This window comes from Stegostoma tigrinum, chromosome 1 (assembly GCF_030684315.1).
Source record: "Stegostoma tigrinum isolate sSteTig4 chromosome 1, sSteTig4.hap1, whole genome shotgun sequence".
Lineage (NCBI taxonomy): Eukaryota > Metazoa > Chordata > Chondrichthyes > Orectolobiformes > Stegostomatidae > Stegostoma > Stegostoma tigrinum.
In genome coordinates, this window is record NC_081354.1 from 153,657,722 (window position 1) to 153,677,706 (window position 19,985).

The following is a 19,985-nucleotide window of genomic DNA, read 5'->3' on the forward strand; positions in this document are numbered from 1 at the left end:
CAACCAAAACTCTGTATAGCCAGCCCTCACTGTTAGAGGCTTAGTTAACAACCCCTATACACAGGCAGAGTGACACAATGTTACGAATTACTGAGCAGCATACCTTCTGCATAATAAATGGAAGATTAATCATTTTAAATTCAGCAAATGAGGAGGCCATCACTTGGCTTCAGGAATTTGCATTCACAAAATAAAAATCAAGTTCAATGGCCATGTTTTTAGAACAAAAAGAATTGGCAAAGCATCTGTGATTACGGATAACTCCTCAAATCCACCACTGATTTCTTACTTGTCCCATCATCCATTATTCATTTACTCAGTTGCTTCTTAGCAAACACGCATCATCCCTGTTGATCTCCTCTGCCCCCAACCCCTCCCGTTGCGTAATATTTCTTATAATTCGTTCATGGAATGCAAGTGTCATTATTAACACAACAATTACTAAAATTAAACAATTAACTGCAGATGCTGGAAATCTGAAACACAAACAGAAATTGATGTAGAAACTCAGGTCTGACGCATCTATGGAGAGAAAGCAGACTTGATGCTTCAAGTCCAGTGACCATCACCCCCAGATTTTCTCTCCACAGATGCTGCCAGGTCTACTGAATTTCTCCAGTAATTTCTGTTTCTGTTGCCAACCGTTACTACCTATTCCTAAATGACTTTGAGAAGAGAGTCAGTAGTTGCTCAAACACGTTTCACAATCTTTTTCATTTTGACAAACACAGTCATAGACCTGAACATTAATTCTGCTTCCTTCTCCCTGGATCTTCCTGATCTGCTGAATAATTCTACTATTTTCTGTTCAAACAATCACAGACAATCACTTCAAAATATGAACAGAAAAGACAGGGTAGATAAAAGAAAAATTATTTCCGTTAGTTCTAGAAAAAGGTAATAGTCCAAAAATTAGGGCCAGACCATTTAGCAGAGACGTTGGGACACATTTCTTTACAAAAAGGAGTGACAGATGTTTGTAGACAGTAGGAACTGCTGATGCTGGAAAATCAGATAACGCGGTGTGAAGCTGGATGAACACAGCAAGCCAAGCAGCATCACAGGAGCAGGAACGTTTGATATTTCGGGTCTTGGCCGAAACTTTCCTGGTCCTCTGATGCTGCTTGGCCTGCTGTGTTCATTCAGCTTCACACCGCGTAATGAAAAATGTTTGGAACTCTCTTTCACTAATGGCAGTGGATGCCAGATCAGTTGTTCATTTTAAATCCAAGCTAGACAAATTTTTGTTAAGTAAAGGTATTAAGGGATATAGGGCAAAGGCAGGTATAAGAAATTAGGCCACAAATCAGTCATGATCTCTTTGAATGGTGGAACAGGCTTGAGGAGCCGAATGGCCTACTCCACTTCCAACGTTATTTTTCCCCTTGCCACTGAATATTTGTGCGATAGCTTCAATTATCATTGCTCAAGACTTTCAGATCTACACATGGTGCCAGCTATGGCACAATTGGTACATTCTCGCCTTTGAAAAGTGACCACTTTAAAATCACACTTCAGAGATGCAGCACAAAATCAAAGCTAACACAGAAGGTAGCTCTGTGCTGCACGAGAATCCATTTTTAAGGTAAGGTGCTAAAAAGAGGCTCCATGCACCTGTTGAACCTAAGTTGGATCTAACAGAGCCAAAGGGCACACTTCAAACGAGAGCAGGGAAGCTATCACTTGTGCCCTGGCCAATATTTAGCCTACAATAAACATCATAAAAAGAAATCTGATCATTATCACATTCTAGTCTGTCAGAACTTGTTTAGCACATAGTAGCTATAGTGTTTCCTACATTACATAACAAGTACACTCCAAAAGGTAATCTATTAGCAGTAAAGTGCTTTGAGACGTCCAACAGTCGCAATAAGTGTTTAACAAATGCAAATCCTTCTGTGCCGAACAGTTAGCCTCTTTTTTGATGAATTCTCTCCAAGAATGGATAAATATAATGGATCAAGAACAACCATAAGTGGTTACAGCTGCTGCAGAACTGAAATATTCCTATAGGTTTATTAAAACGTAATTAATGAAGAACTATTGAGTCTTAAAATGCGAAATCTATTCGGTACAACAATTTCAAATAACTATTTGTATGAATCAGAAGAATATTTAGAGACTTCGTTCCCTAAATACCTTGCATAGCAATACGTATTGTACATAACATTTTGATTTTAAAAATAATCTTTGATACACAAGATGTTTGATTCCTTTTGGGAAAGAAATCAACCAGGTGTTGTCTGCACACTGAATTCTGTAACAAGTGCATTTCTAAGTGTGGTTCAATTGTAGAGTTGTCGGTTACACCAAAAGATCACTCTTTTCTGCCTTGTAAGAAGCTTGCCATCAGCCAAAGCAGAATGAAACCCAACAACTATTGTTCCAGTTAATTATCAAACCTTACTTATAGCTTCAATACAATTGCATAAGGAATACAACGCTTTTTACTTTATTAGGGCTCTTAATACGGTATTAGCTTGAAACTGATAACTATTTTTCCCAAATGTTCAAATAAAATGTGCCAGCCTCAACAGGCACTGCCTCTACAACAGTCAATTACAGCTCTTAGCATCAATGCTCAAGGTGATGCTGTGAATTTCCATGACTCACATCAGCTCTGCACACTCTCAGTCATGATCTAGCTTTAGGCATGGAACATTTCACGTCAGCACAGTTAAATAACAAATCGGAGATCAGTATCAGATAAAAGCATTCACATTAAATGTGAATACACATTAATTTATCAAATATGAAAAAGATACATTATAATACACTAAAATTGAAGTCCATTGTGCGCTAAATATTTTCACATGCACATATTTATGTCCAGATGTACTGAGATTACTAATACACATGACTGTATAGCAACAGTTTGCATTTATATATATGTAAATATAGAAAACATCCCAGAAAGCAAACAAAACTTGACACAGAAACACAAGTGATCTTCAAATATTCAGCAAACAGGTAGATTTTAAAAAGTAAAAGAGACATTTATTTTTGGCATAATTCACTGGTAGAGAAGGGTAGGCTCAAAAAGACAGCTGTAACAATCAGAGGGTTGCATAAACATAGCCCACAGTCTGCTGACTTTTATATTCCCTCCAAGAAATACTACAGCACCACTCCACAAACTGACAGTCACATGCACAAACTTCTGCCAGACAACTTTGACACCTGTAATCCTTCCAAAGGTTCGGTGATCAAAACTGGATACAATATCTTAGCATAATTTAAGATTTACTGCAACTTTCTATGTTTTTATTAATAAAGTCCAAGACCCTGTCTAAGTGTGCTTTCAAGAAAATCAACTTGCCTTGAAACCTTCACGTTTTTGTGTACATGAACCAGATGAGATAGCATGCACACATAAAAAATACTGAAGACAGACGAGCAACTACAAAGCAGCTTTAATGGCATAACTTCAAGTATCCTCCTACAGCAGTCACATTTTGTTATGCACTCCATTATTTATTTCAAAACACACAGACATCACCACCCTGTTGTTTTAACTTGGCCCAGATCTCCCCATTAAAGTTCCACTTAAAATTGCATCATTTATGATGTCTCCTGCCCTTTTCCCTTCCAAAACCTCAATTCTCTGCATTTAAATGTTATCTGCCCTAAGTATTCAAGTCAACAGTCTATCTATGGCCACTATGGTCGGCTACATTCTTCGTCACTTTTTATTATAATCATACTATGTATCATTGACAAACTTTGAAATTATACCACTGTACCAAAGGCCAGCTCACCATATCAAAATATATACTTGGACAATTAAATTGTGGCTTTGCTAGGAATACCCACAATGCATATTTCATTAAAATGTCATTGCTCGAATATTGGCACCTGGCAGACACCACTTCTCGCTAGTCTGCTTAACCACCATGCAATCAGTACTCTGCCTTCTGTACAATAGCTAATTTTTTTATCCATGTTGCTTCGGCCCAGTTAATCGCAGGGATTTCAATCTTACTACTATGTATTGTGCGTAGTACTTTATCAAATCCAATTAACAGCATCTCACAATCATGTTTTGTCACCTTCTAGACTGGTTAAAGTTTTTCTTGATCAATAGAACTTTTGTTGCCTATAAAAAGACTACGTAGTTTTTTTAATAAAAAAAAGCGGAAGGTCGTATTATTTCAGAATGAATGATTAAATAAGTGTCCCAACCATCCTGCTACAGACATGAGAAAACAAAAGGTAACATACCACTCCACTGGCCACTGGCCCCTTGAAATGTGAATTCTGCCACCCCTAATCAGTTTGACAGTGAATTGCACCATATAACAAAGAACAAAATGCTAATGGTACAGTATATAACATTTCTCACATTGGTGTGACAAATAAATAAAAACACTGATTTACCTTTCTGGAACTGTCCATTTCCCTTTGACAGAAGCAAAACGTCGGGATTTCACAAATATTTTTCTTAAATTCTTACAAGCAAAGGAATGCATGGTAAAGCGATGTATCCACTGCTTCAGCGTGACAAGAACACATCCAAGCCTCACATTAATTAACTGAACAATTTAAACAATTTCAGGAGCTGATCTATCTGCACAGCTCTGCACCAGGTAATCAATATTTATATCTTCAATGAGACATTACGCTTCTGTGAATGTGAAATATGCTGTTTAACTGTACCACTTTCAAAAGTTGCCTTATCATTTCTGTGAAGGGCACTCAATACAAAATTCAACTGTGGAACATTACAAATATCTTGTTCGTGGTTCATGTGTTACTGGGAATAACATCTGTAGTTTTGGGAATTAAAATGGGATAGTGCAATTTACACCAAAAGATTGGGATAACAATGCTTTAGGAAGTTAATAGCTAGCACAGTAGGATCTGAAACAGCAGGTGAGCTTGTTAAGCTGCAGAGATAGTATCTATGCTGCTAAAAAAATGAATATTCAGCATTTACATAACTTTTTGAAAGGACAGGCAAGAAGGAAAAGTTGGTGGGCTAACACTTCATATGGATTGAAATAAGTATGATAGTGAGAAATGATCTTCAGTCCAAAGGCATAGAATCCATAGGGATGCAGCTAAGAAATAAAAATGACAAGACAACACTGACAGCATTTAAAAAGGTTCCCTCACAGTAGCTATACAGTAGGGCATAATAAAGACATCGAACAAAGGCAGTACACAGTCAAGGGTGGCTTTAACATTTATGTAGATTGGGATATTCAGATTGCCCATAATGTCCAGGGATGCTTACGTTAGGTGGGTTAGACTGGGAAATACAGGGTTAGGGGAATGGGTCTGGGTGGGATGCTCTTTGGAAGGGCAGTGTGGACTTGTTGGGCCAAATGGCCTGTTTCCACACTGTAGGACTCTACAAATCTATGAAAAAGAAGAATTCGGGACAGTTTCCAAGAACAATGTGTGGTGGATTCAACTAGGGATCAGGCTGTTTTGGAACTGATAATGTGCGATGAGGCAGGCTTCATAAATGATGTCAGAGTAAAAGACGCCCCCCCCGCCCACCCCGGAAAACAGTAGCCATCACATGGTACAATTTAGCATTCAGTCTGAGGGAGAGGAACTTGGGTCAGAGACAAATGTGCTAATTTAATTAAGGGTAATTACAAAGGAGTGAAGACAGAGCTGGCAGGAGCAGACTGAGAAAGTATTGTAGCAGCAAAAACAGTTTAGAATCATCGACAGATGCTTAAGAAAATAGTCTATGGCTTACAATAAAGACATAATCCAGTGAGGTAAAGGATTCTCGGAAGGGAAATAACCAACTCTGGTTAACCAGGGAAGTTATGGATAGCACCAGATTGAAAGGAACATAACATGCAGTGTGCAAAGATTAGTAGTAAGCCAGAGAATTGGAAAAGTTTGAACATCCAACAAAATACAACCAAAGAAAGGGAGAAAATAAACTTTGAGGGTAGGCTTGTACATTATTTTGAAACAGCAAAACTTCTTTCAATATAAAAAAAAACGAAGCGAGAAGCCAAAGTGAACATGCTCTCCAAAGAGCCTAAGGGGGCAAGAATAATGGGAAACCAGGAAATGGCAGAGGAGTTGAATAAATACTTACTTTATATCAGTCTTCACAGGAGATATCATTAGACATTCAAGAGGGAAAAGCACAGGAGGTATACACAAGAACTATCACAAGTGGAAGTGCTATCAAAATACTGAGGCTAATGACCACTAACTCCCCTGGACATAACGGGATGCATTGGAGCATATTAAAGGAAGTAACTGGAGAGATAGTGGATGCACTGGTATTAATCTTCCAGGAATCCTTAGACTTCTAGAAAAGTTGCAAAGGATTCAACAACTACCAATATAACTAGACAACAAAAAAAAAGTCATAGCTGAAGGCCAGTTAGCTTAATGTCTGACATTGGGAAATTGTTTGAATCTACAATAAACAACGTGAAAATATATAATATACATAACATGGTCAAGCAGTCGGCATGGTTTCATGAAGGGGGAAAATCATGCCTGACAAATTTACTACAATTCTTTGAGGTAGTAGCAGGCAAGATAGATAGAGAAGAAGCAGTGTACATAATATATTTGGATTTTCCGAAGGTATTTGATATGGTATCACACATTAGACTACTTAATAAGATAAGAGCCCACGGTGTTGGAGGTAGAACATCAGCATGGATAGGGAATTGGCTAACTAATGAAAGGCAGAATTAGGGGGACAGTTTTAGGAAAGCAAACTGTTACTAGTGGTTTGCCACAGCAATCAATGCTAGGGCCACAATTATTTTCAATATATATTAATCACCCGGATGACGTAAGTGTATCTTTGATAACCAAGTTTGTGGATGATATAACAACAGGTTGCAAGGCAAGTGGCGAGAGATATGGCCAGGTTACGTGATCATGCAAGAACTTGGCAGATGGAATATAACATGGAGAAACACGAGGTTATACATTTCAGATTGAGGAGCTGAATAATATTTAAATCAACCAAGACTGCAGAAAGCTACAGAAAAGAGGGATGTGGTCAACTCCACTTCTCCGATTATTTCTGTATTATTTATTATTTCATTTTAATCATTTTCCTCCATCTTCAACTACTGTCTGGAGAGAAAAAAAATTGCTTGGAGCTAACCTGGGGCATTCCTTGTTACACAAACAATACTGCTTCCTTCATAAATTTAGTTTTAAAAAATTATTTAATGTCTTACCGAAACAAACTTCAATATAGTCATAGCAAGTGAATACAGCGAGACTAATCGATTTGCAATAAGAAATGTTAGCCGCTGTATATTTTTAGAAGAAAATCTATTTTATCCCAGTGTTTTCATAAAATACCTAGAGGCAAGGGCAAGCTTAATGGAACATTCAACTTAACCCTCACTTATTCTGGCTAGAATATTACATGACAGCACATTTGAAATTATATTTCCTCCACCCATTCTGCATTATTATGTCTTTTCAAAGCACATCAAGTATCTGTTTGACTAGCCTTTAACAGCTTTGATTGCACACCAATTAATAACTATATGTACACAATTTGTTCTGGTTGAGCTTTAGAAATATAATAAATAATGAATACTAAGTATTAGAGTATACAGTGCAAGTTTAGCATTATACAAAATAGTTTTAATTTCATTGCTGCAGGAACAAGAACTTAGAGCTACACCCCTCGAGTCCTCAGTATCCTAAGCCTACTAATGATGTAAAACAACTTTCATAGGAACAGAAATAGGCCATTCACTCCCCCAAGCCTGTCCCACGAAAGAGATAACGGCGGATGTGTGGCTTAACTCCCCAAACCTGCCTTCAGTCCGTATGCCTCAATGCCTTTGCCTGACAAAAGTCTTTCTCAGATTTAAAATTACAACTAACTGAGCATCATCTGCCATTTGTGGAAGGGTGTTCCAAACCCTTCCCAACTTTGGTGAATCAATGCGCATTCTAACATCTCTTCTACATAGTCCAGCCGTAACTTTTAGACGATGTCCTCTAGTTCTAGACTCCCCAACCAGTGGGAATAGTTTATCTTTATCTACCCCAACTTTTCCTATTAATTTTTTTTATTCACTCATGGGATTAAGCATCACTGCTTGGCCAGCATTTATTACCCACCCCCTGTTGTTATTGAGAAGGGGGTGGTGAGCTGCCTTTTCAAACCACTGCAGTCCACCTGCTGAATGCCAGGTGGTCCGTCCAGTTTCATTTCTTTGTTCAGACTTTGCAGAGATTGATACAACTGATGGCTTTTTAGGCCATTTCAGAGGTCAGTTGAGAATCACATTGCTGTGGGACTGGAGTCACATAGGCCAGACAAGATGACGATAACAGATTTCCTTTCCAGAAGGATAGGAGTAAACCCTCTGGAACCCACCAAAAATAAGCTTCGAACAAATATATTTTGCTTCCTGCCAGAGCCAATTTGCCACTTGCCCTTGAATCCCATAGGCGTTACTTTTCTGATCAGTACGCCATGTTAAAATCCAATAAGCCAGCCTCAATTGTGCTACCCTCATCATCACTCCTGGGTACCAAGATATGTTAGTCAGACACAACGTTCCTTAACAAATTCATACTGTTTTCTATTAATTTGTGCCTACTTAAATGGTTAATCTCTTGCTTTAGCATTTTTTTTCTAATAACTTTTCTACCACCATGGTTTGGGTGGCAGGCCTATAGTTATCTAGTCTACCCCTTACTCCCTTTTTAAACAAAGATACAAGATTAGCAATCCTTTCATCCTCAGCAATTAAAGAATATTGGAAAATTATGATCAGCATTCTTACCACTTCCTCCTTGCTTTCCTTCATCGGTGATATAGTTTATCCTGGTTTGGCAAATTATCTTCTATCAATAGTGCTAATTCCCATTTAATCTCACTGCATTAATCCCATACAATAATTAACCTCCTGAATTCCGATGTCAGCAGCATTTTCTTTTGCTTCAAGAGAAACAAGGATTTCACCAGTCAAAGAAAATCACTGTGCATGCTGTATAAAATCATGCAAAGGGCAAAGGATGAAATTGAAAAAGGCCTCCATTCCCAACACCATCAGCTAATTTGCACAGAAACAAAGCCAAGAGAACAATGAACAATGATAATGGGAACTGCAGATGCTGGAGAATCCAAGATAAAAAAGTGTGAAGCAGGATGAACACAGCAGGCCAAGCAGCATCTCAGGAGCACAAAAGCTAACGTTTCGGGCCTAGGCCCTTCATCAGAGAGGGGGATGGGGAGAGGGAACTGGAATAAACAGGGAGAGAGGGGGAGGCGGCCGAAGATGGAGAGAAAAGAAGATAGGTGGAGAGGAGAGTAGAGGTGGGGAGGTGGGGAGGGGATAGTTCAGTCCAGGGAAGATGGACAGGTCGTGGAGGCGGGATGAGGTAGTAGGTAGGAAATGGAGGTGCGGCTTGAGGTGGGAGGAAGGGATAGAACATACAGAACAACACAGCACGGTACAGGCCATTCAGCCCTCGATGTTGTGCCGACCTGTCATACCGATCTCAAGCCCATCTAACCGACATCATGCCATGTATGTCCATATGCTTGTCCAATGACGACTTAAATGTACCTGAAGTTGGCGAATCTACTACCGCTGCAGGCAAAGCATACCATTCCCTTACTACTCTGAGTAAAGAAACTACCTCTGACATCTGTCCTATATCTTTCACCCCTCAATTTAAAGCTATGCCCCCTCGTGCTCGCTGTCACCATCCTAGGAAAAAGGCTCTCCCTATCCACCCTATCTAACCCTCTGATTATTTTATATGTCTCAATTAAGTCACCTCTCAACCTTCTTCTCTCTAATGAAAACAGCCTCAAGTCCCTCAGCCTTTCCTCGTAAGAACTTCCCTCCATACCAGGCAACATCCTAGTAAATCTCCTCTGCACCCTTTCCAAAGCTTCCACATCCTTCTTATAATGCGGTGACCAGAACTGTAGACAATACTCCAAGTGCAGACGCACCAGAGTTTTGTACAGCTTCACTATAACCTCTAGGTTCTGGAACTCGATCCCTCTATTAATAAAGGCTAAAACACTGTATGCGCTCTTAACAGCCCTGTCAACCTGGGTGGAAACTTTCAAGGATCTGTGTACATGGACATCGAGATCTCTCTGCTCATCGACACTGCTGAGAATCTTACCATTAGCCCTGTACATTGCCTTCTGGTTACTCCTACCAAAGTGCATCACCTCACACTTGTCTGCATTAAACTCCATTTGCCACCTCTCAGCCCAGCTCTGCAGCTTATCTATGTCTCTCTGCAACCGACAGCATCCTTCATCACTATCCACAACTCAACCGACCTTAGTGCTGTCTGCAAATTTACTAACCCATCCTTCTACGCCCTCATCCAGGTCATTTATAAAAATGACAAACAGTAGTGGACCCAACACTGGCCCTTGCGGTACACCACTCGTAACTGGTCTCCAGAATGAACATTTCCCATCAACTACCACCCTCTGTCTTCTTTCAGCAAGCCAATTTCTGATCCAAATTGCTAAATCTCCCACAATTCCATTCCTCCGCATTTTGTACACTAGCCTATTGTGGGGAACCTTATCAAACGCCTTGCTGAAATCCATATACACCACATCAACCGGTTTACTCTCATCTACCTGTTTGGTCACATTCTCAAAGAACTCTAAGGTTTGTGAGGCACGACCTTCCCTTCACAAAACCGTGCTAACTATCCCTAATCAATTTATTCTTTTCTAGATGATTATAAATCCTATCTCTTTTCACCTTTTCCAACACTTAACCAATAACTGAGGTAAGGCTCACTGGTCTGTAATTACCAGGGTTGTCCCTACTCCGCTTCTTGAACAGGGGAACCACATTTGCTATGCTCCAGTCATCTGGCACTATTCCTGTAGAAAATGATGAGGTAAAGATCAATGCCAAAGGCTCGGCAATCTCCTCCCTGGCTTCCCAGAGGATCCGAGGATAAATCCCATCCGGCCCAAGAGACTTACCTATCTTCAGCTTCTGAAGGATTTCTAATACCTCTTCCTTGTGAACCTCAATCCCACCTAGTGGAGTAGCCTGTATCTCAGTATTCTCCTCGACAACATTGTCGTTTTCTAGAACGAGTACAGTCGAAAAATATTCATTTAGCGCTTCCCCTATCTCATCTGACTCCACACACAACTTACCACTACTATCCTTGATTGGGCCTAATCTTACTTTCGTATTTCAATTAAGTCACCTCTCAACCACCTTCTCTCTAATGAAAGCAGCCTCAAGTCCCTCAGCCTTTCCTCATAAGACCTTCCCTCCATACTAGGCAACATCCTAGTAAATCTCCTCTGCGCCCTGGGTGAGAGGAAGAACAGGTTAAGGAAGCGGAGACAGGCTGGGCTGGTTTTGGGATGCCGTAGGGGAAGGGGAGATTTTGAAGCTTGTGAACTCCTCTTTGTAGGTTACGTGGAACAGTCCCTCTTCCGCACCTACACAGGTCCCAAACCCCACCTCTTCCTCCGTTACATTGATGACTGTATCGGCGCCGCCTCTTGCTTCCCAGAGGAGCTCGAACAGTTCATCCACTTCACCAACACCTTCCACCCCAACCTCAAGTTCACCTGGGCCATCTCCAACACATCCCTCAGCTTCCTGGACCTCTCAGTCTCCATCTCAGGTAACCAACAAGAAACTGATGTCCATTTCAAGCCCACTGACTCCCACAGCGACCGAGAATACACCTCCTCCCACCCACCCTCCTGCAAAAATTCCATCCCCTATTCCCAATTCCTCCACCTCCGCCGCATCTGCTCCCAGGATGAGGCATTCCACTCCCGCACATCCCAGATGTCCAAGTTCTTCAAGGACCGCAACTTTCCCCCTGCAGTGGTCGAGAACGCCCTGGACCACGTCGCCCGCCTTTCCTGCAACACATCCCTCACACCCCACCCCCGCCACAACCGACCCAAGAGGATCCCCCTTGTTCTCACATACCACCCTACCAACCTGCAGACAACGCATCATCCTCCAACACTTCCGCCATCTACAATCCGACCCCACCACCCAAGACATTTTTCCATCCCCGCACGTCTGCTTTCCGGAGAGACCACTCCCTCCGTGACTCCCTTGTCCGCTCCACACTCCCCTCCAACCCAACCACACTCGGCATCTTCTCCTGCAACCGCAGGAAGTGCTACGCTTGCCCCCACACCACCTCCCTCACCCCCATCCCAGGCCCCAAGATGACTTTCCATATTAAGCAGATGTGGTATACTGTATCTATTGTACCCGGTGTGGTTCCTCTACATTGGGAAAATCTACATTGGGAGGCTTGGGGACCGCTTCGCAGAACACCTCCGCTCGGTTCGCAATAAACAACTGCACCTCCCAGTCGCGAACCATTTTAACTCCTCCTCCCATTCCTCAGACGACATGTCCATCATGGGCCTCTAGCAGCGCCACAATGATGCCACCCGAAGGTTGCAGGAACAGCAACTCATATTCCGCCTGGGAATCCTGCAGCACAATGGTATCAATGTTGACTTCACAAGCTTCAAAATCTCCCCTCCCCCCACCGCATCACAAAACCAGCCCAGCTCGTCCCCTCCCCCCACTGCATCCCAAAACCAGCCCAGCCTGTCTCCGCTTCCCTAACCTGTTCTTCCTCTCACCCATCCCTTCCTCCCACCTCAATCCGCACCTCCATTTCCTACCCACTACCTCATCCCGCCTCCTTGACCTGCCCGTCTTCCCTGGATTGACATATCCCCTCCCTACCTATACTCTCCTCTCCACCTTCGGTCCGCCTCCCCCTCTCTCCCTAATTATTCCAGAACCCTCTCCCCATCCCCCTCTCTGATGAAGGGTCTAGCCCCGAAACGTCAGCTTTTGTGCTCCTGAGATGCTGCTTGGCCTGCTGTGTTCATCCAGCTTCACACTTTGTTATCTAGAACAATGAACAACCTAACTACAGGAGTGGAATGTAGGACTTTTCAAGAAAGAGATGGATAGAGCTCTTAAAGATAGTGGAATCAAGGGTTATGGGGATAATGCAGGAACAGGATACTGATTGTGGATGATCAGTCATGATCATAATGAATGGTGGTGCTGGCTCAAAAGGCCTACTCCTGCACCTATTGTCTATTGACTCAGACAGGTCTAGCTGGTTATGAATAACACTGCCAAATTGATCATATGGAAAGAATAATCAGTAACCTACTTTAAACTCGTCCTCAAACTCATCCTCAGATACACCTATTATGTGCGATGCATCTGACCACGGCAGCCTTACCGGAGCTACTCATTTCACAATCCTTGTCCTCGCATTACCTGGGTCTCAGGATTAACAGGCCAGCATTGATACCACTGAGGTGTCACCTCTCCTACTACTGGTTTAAAATCAATAATCAAACATATTTTCAATAACATAAGGTTGTCATTTGCAAGCGTAAGCATGTTGCGCCACAAAACGTGAAGAATTAGCTCTCCATGCTGACGTTATTAGCCTAAACCAGCGAAGTTTTGGTTAGTACAACCACATTTTGAAGCGCGTCTCAATGGAGTTAGTTCATTTGTTTGTGACTCAATGATGAAGCAGAGGTCTCCACTGTTAAGGGTGGATTATCGGACCCAAATTGTTAACTCCTATTTTTTCTTCACAGATGCTGCCAGATCTGCAGAGCTTTTCTAGCAACTTCTGTTTTTGTTCCTGATGACAGCATCTGCAGTTCTTATGGGTTTTCTTTAATGTTTCCAGTGCCAGTTAGATGTTGTGACTATGACGTGTGAAGGTTTTCCCTGGATTAGGTCAGAGGGATCAAAGGCCTTGTGATTCTGCTATCAGTGTTGGTCACTGCACTGGTCTAATTAAAAACTGCAGTATCAGCAATCTCCAAGAGAGGATGCTGTCATGAACTGGAATTGATAGCTCAGTATCACCATCAACAGGAGTACAATAGAACTGCACAGATCAAACAGCAAAACTTTCCAGTTTATGCATGAAAATATCCAATATCTAACAGATAGGAATCCTTACAACCCAAAACTGAAATACATAACAAGCCTAACATAATTTATTCTCCAATCATAATATTTTTACACACCAAGAACTATCGCAATAAACATTGAGAACGGGGATGAGGTTGGTCGGTCAGAGGTGGGGTGGGGTTTGAGGTGAGAGGACTGAATTGGTGGGAGAAAGCACAGGCAGGTTAGGGAGGTGGGGACGAGCTGGGCTGGTTTTGTGATGCAGTTGGAGGAGTGAGATTTTGAAGCTTGTGAAGTCCACATTGATACCATTGTGCTGCAGGGTTCCCAAGCGAAATGAAATGCTGTTCCTGAATGGGATGGTGCGGAGTGTAGAGCGGACAAGGGAGTCATGGAGAGAGTGGTCCCACCAGAAGGCAGATAAAGGGTGGGGAAGCTTGTCCCCGCCTCCCTAACCTATCTGTCCTTTCTCCCACCGATCTTCTCCTTCCACCTCAAGACTGACCCCCACCTCCTAGGCCTGTCTGTCTTCCCTGAACTGACCACCCCCAAACTAAAGTCCCACCTACACTCACCTTTATTGGCTCCATCCCCACCTCCTTGACCTCTTTGTCTCCTCTTCACCTATTTTCTCCATCATCCATCTTCTGTCCACCTCCCTCTCTCTCTCTCTCTCTCTATTTATTTCAGAATCCCCTTTCTCTCCCCCATTTCTGAAGGAGGGTCCGGATCCAAAACATCTGCTTTCCTGCTCCTCTGATGCTACTTGGCCTGCTGTGTTCTTCTACCTGTAAACCCTGATATCTCAGATTCTCCAGCATCAGCAGTTCCTATCATCTCTCAAACACTGACAATGGCCTGCTTCTAGTCTGTCAGGATCCCCTAATTCTGCCTCCACCGCATCTGCTCCCAAGATGGATTGTTCCATTCCCGAATATCCCATTTGTCTTCCTATTTCAAGGTCCGTAACTTGCCACCTCTAGTAAGCAAAAATGTCCTCAACGAGATCTCTTGCATTTCCCACACTTCTGCCCCCGCCCCCCAAAAATAAAAGACATAATCTGTCTTGTCCTCGCATATCACCCCACCAACCTATGCATCCGGCATATCATTCTCCACCACTTCTGCCACCTACAATCCAACCCCAGAACGAAAGAGATATTTCCCTCCCCATCTCTTTCATAGGGACCGCTCTGTCCGTGATTCCCTCACCCACTCCACACCAGCACCTTTCCCTACAAATGCAGCAAGTACTACACCTGACCCTATATCTGCAACCCCCACACCCACAGCTCCATTCAAGGCCCAAAACAACTCTTTCATATCAGACAGGGGTTCACCTACACATCAGTCAACTTGGTCTACCATCTCCGCTGCTCTCAGTGTGGCCTCCTCTACATTGGAGAGACCAAGCGGAGGCTCGGAGACAGTTTCATACAATATCTGCACTCTGTGCGCGACAAACAACACCTTCTGATTGCCAAACATTTTAAACCCCCCCTCCCACTCCCTAGGTGACATGTCCATCCTGGTCCTCCTCCAGTGTCACAATGACACCATCCGCAAACCTGAGGAGCAACACCTCATATTCCCCCTTCGGAGCCTACAGCCCAATGACCTAAACATGGAATTCACCAGTTTTAAAAACTCCCCGTCCCAGACCTCATCCCACGACCAACCATCCCACTCCACCCCACCTCCTTGACCTGACACCATCTGTCCATATCTCCCACCTATCAGCCCCACCCTTCACACTGACCAATTCTCACCACTCCCTACCTGCAATCACCCAACACCATCCCACCTACCTTCCCCAGCCCCAGCCCCACCCCTCCTCTCTTTATTCATTTCCCAACTCCCTTCCCCCTCCCCATTTCCGAAGAAGGGTCCCAACCCAAAACATCAACTTTCCTGCTCCTCTGATGCTGCCTGCCCTGTATTCCTCCAGCACCACACAATGCAGTCTCTGACTCCACCATCGGCAGTTCTCTGTAGGGATTCTATGACTCTATGAGATAACTGAAATGTTATCACAGGGGAAATAGCCATTTGGCCTGCTGAGAACACAAGACCAGAAGATATAGGAGCAGAATTATACCATTTGGCCCAGTGAGTCTACTCACCATTTGATCTTGTTTGATATGTTTCTCAACCCCATTACATAGAACATACAGCTACAGAGCTCAGAATCAGGGCCTTTGAGCTATGATGTTGTGCCGAACAGGGTGCCAAACTAAAGTAATTTCTCCTGCCTGTCCTTAGTCTATATCTCTCCATTCCTTGCATATTGCTGTGCTTATCTAAAAGTCCCTTAACTGTCCCTCGCATATTTGTCTCCACTTCCACCCCTGGCAGCACACTCCAGATTCTGGCCACTGCGTAAAAAAACTTGCCGCTCACATCTCCTTCGAACTTCCCCCTCTCACCCTAAGTGTATGCCTAGTTTTATACATTTCAACTCTGGGAAAAAGTTTCTGACTGTCAACTGTATCTAGACAGCTCATAATTTTATAGGCTTCTATCAAGTCTCTCCTCAGCCTCTACCACTCCAGAGTAAAAACTCAATTTTTTCTAGCTTCTCCTTATAGCTCAAACCCTCCAATTCAGGCAGCGTTCTAGTAAACCTTCTTTTATGTCCTCTCCAAAGTCGCCACGTCCTTCCTGTAATGTGGCAACCAGAAGTGAATGCAATACTCTGAGTGTGGCCTAACCAAAGTCTTATAAAGATGCAAAACAACATCCTGGCTCTTGTATTTTATTCTGACCAATAAAAGCAATCATCCAGATGTCTTTTTTACCATCCTGTCTAGAGTGGCCACTTTCAGGGAGTGTTGAACTTGAACCCCAATATCTCTCTATACACCAATGCTATTCAAGATTTTGCCACTAACTGCATACTTTTCCTTAACATTTGATCTCCCAAAGTGCAGCATCTCACACTTACCGAATTAAACTTCATCCACCATTTCTCTGCCCGTATCTGCAATTGATCTATATCCAGCTGTATTCTTTGACAGCCTTCTACACTATCCACAACTCCAATCTTTGTGTCATCTGCAAACGTACTAACCCACTCATGCACATTATCATCCAAGTTATTTACATACAATCACAAACAGCAAAAGGTCCCAGTAGGGATCCCTGCGGAACACCACTAGCCACAGACCTCCAGCCAGAACAACACCCTTCCACTACTACCCTCTGCCTTCTGTGGGCAAACTAACTCTGAATCCATGCCACCAAGTCACCGTGGAGCTCATACATCATGAGGGACCTTGTCAAAAGCCTTATTAAAATTCATTTCGACAACATCTACTGCTCTACCTTCATTGATCACCTTTGTCACCCCCTTGAATAATTCAGTCAAATTAGCAAGACATGAACTGCCTTGCACAAAGCCATGCTGAAAGTCCCTAATTAGCCAGTGCTTTTCCAAATGTGCATAAATCCTGTCTCTAAGAATTCTCTCCAACAGTTTCCAAACCACTGATGGAAGGCTCAGCCATCTATAGTTTCCTCGATTATCCCCATTTCTCTTCTCGAACAGAAGAGCACTGCCAGTTCTCCGGGACCTCTCCAGTGGCTAACGAGGGTACAAAGATCTTGATCAAGGCCCCGGCAATCTCTTCTCTTACCCCTCTCAGTAACCTGGGGTAGATACCATTGGGCCCTGGGGACTTATCCACCTTAATGCTCTTGAAGAGACCCAACACCACTTCTTTCTTGATCTGAAAATGCCCAAGCACACTCCACACAAATCTCACTATCCTCAGTCTCCTTTGCCATTCTCCTGCTTTCTTTCCGTAACCCTTGATCATTTTAACAATCAAGAATCTATGTGTGTCTTATCTACGCTCAATGATTTGGCTTCCATAGCCTTCTATGGCAACAAGTTCCACAGATTCACCATTTCTGCCTGAAGAAATTCCTCCTCATCTCAGTTCTAAAAGGTCATCCCTTCAGTCAGAGGTTGTGCTCTCAGGTCCTGGCCGCTCCTACTAGTGGGAACATCTTCACCATGTCCACTCTCTCCAGATCTCCTAACATAGAACAGTACAGCACAGAACAATGATCCTCATGTATGCACCCTCAAATTTCTGTGACCATATGCATGTCCAGCAGTCTCTTAAATGTCCACAACGACCTTGCTTCCACAACTGCTGCTGGCAACGCATTCCATGCTCTCTCAACTCTGTGTAAAGAACCCGCCTCCGACATCCCCTCTATACTTTCCTCCAACCAACTTAAAACTATGACCTCTCGTGTTAGCCTTTTGTGCCCTGGGAAATAGTCTCTGGCTATCAACTCTATCTATGCCTCTCTTTATCTTGTATACCTCAATTAGGTCCCCTCTCCTCCTCCTTTTCTCCAATGAAAAGAGTCCGAGCTCAGTCAACCTCTCTTCATAAGACAAGCCCTCCAGTCCAGGCAGCATCCTGGTAAACCTCCTCTGAACCCTCTCCAAAGCATCCACATCTTTCCTATAATACGGCGACCAGAACTGGACACAGTATTCCAAGTGCAGTCTAACCAAAAAGTTTTACAGAGCTGCAACAAGATCTCACGACTCTTAAACTCAATCCCCCTGTTAATGAAAGCCAAAACACCATATGCTTTCTTAACAACCCTGCCACTTGGGTGGCCATTTTAAGGGATCTATGTATCTGCACACCAAGATCCCTCTGTTCCTCCACACTGCCAAGAATCCTATCCTTAATCCTGTACTCAGCTTTCAAATTCGACCTTCCAAAATGCATCACCTCACATTTATCCAGGTTGAACTCCATCTGCCACCTCTCAGCCCATCTCTGCATCCTGTCAATGTCCCGCTGCAGCCTACAACAGCCCTCTATACGGTCAACGACACCTCCAACCTTCGTGTCATCTGCAAACTTGCTGACCCATCCTTCAATCCCCTCATCCAAGTCATTAATAAAAATTACAAATAGTAGAGGCCCAAGGACAGAGCCCTGTGGAACACCATTGTTTCTTTCAACAATTACATCAAATCTGTGCCCTCTGCCCTTGACAAAGTGGTAGTGAGCTGCCTGCTTGAACCACAGTCCATTCTAGTACAGGTAGACTCACAATACCATTAGTGAGCTGCCTGTTTGAACCACAGTCCATTCTAGTACAGGTAGACTCACAAAACCATTAGAAAGGGAATTCTAGAATTTTGATCCAGTAACACTACAGGCAACCACCCAACACCCAAAAACGGAGCTGCATCAGGGCATTACTCAAACTAGCCACAACACATTGTAGCAACGCAGAGCTACTCAAAGCAGAACAGAAACATTGATACGGAGTTTTTAAAAGAAATGGATACCCAAAAAGCATAATCCACCATTATCTCCACGACAGACCACCACAAGACAGAACACGGCCAGACACACCTGCACCCTACCATACAGGGATATATCACAGACATATCAGAGACGACCACAAGACTACTCAGACCCTTAGTTATCAAGGCAGCCCACAAACTAACAACCACCCTGTGACAGCTACTGATGAACATAAAAGAACTCTAAACCCACAAGCAATTAAACTAATGCAATATACAAAATACCACACAGGGACTGTGACAAATATTACATTGGCCAAACTTGAAGAAAAGTGACAATAAGGAGAACATGAACTCCAACTAGCCACCAGGAGACATGACCAATTCTCACTGGTCTCAATACATACGGACAAACAAGGACATGAATTTGACTGGGACAACACCTCCATAATAGCACAAGCCAAACAGAGACATGCCAGTGAATTCCCGGAAGCCTGGCATTCCAACCAGAACTCCATCAAACATGTTAAATTGGAATCGATATACAAACCACTGAGAAACAGAATCAAAAGTGATTGTATGTTTCAATGAGATGCTCCTCCATCCTTCCAAACTCCATTGAGTACAGACCCAAAGACCTCAATTGCTCCTCATGTGACATCCTTGGGATCATTCTTGCAAATCTCCCAGGGGTCCCCTCAAGGCCAGTACTTCCTTCCTTACATATGGGGCCCAAAACTCCTCACAATATTCCAAATACACTATAATCAGAGCTTTAT

The 19,985-nt window shown here is 43.0% G+C and overlaps 1 protein-coding gene across 5 annotated transcripts in view; it reads right to left on the reverse strand.

The window, feature by feature from the left end:
• LOC125455412 (WD repeat-containing protein 7) overlaps positions 1 to 19,985 on the reverse strand; it is a 626,944-nt gene that overhangs the window by 584,318 nt on the left and 22,641 nt on the right. For 4 of the 5 annotated variants that reach the window (XM_048537354.2, XM_048537344.2, XM_048537334.2 and 1 more), the window contains exon 1: positions 4,378 to 4,482. The exons of the other annotated variant lie outside the window; for it this stretch is intronic. In XM_048537354.2, coding sequence (XP_048393311.1) covers positions 4,378 to 4,469 — 92 coding nt within the window. In that variant the 5' untranslated portion in view covers positions 4,470 to 4,482. Of the gene's footprint in view, positions 1 to 4,377; positions 4,483 to 19,985 lie in introns of those variants that run through there. 5 annotated transcript variants of the gene reach the window in all.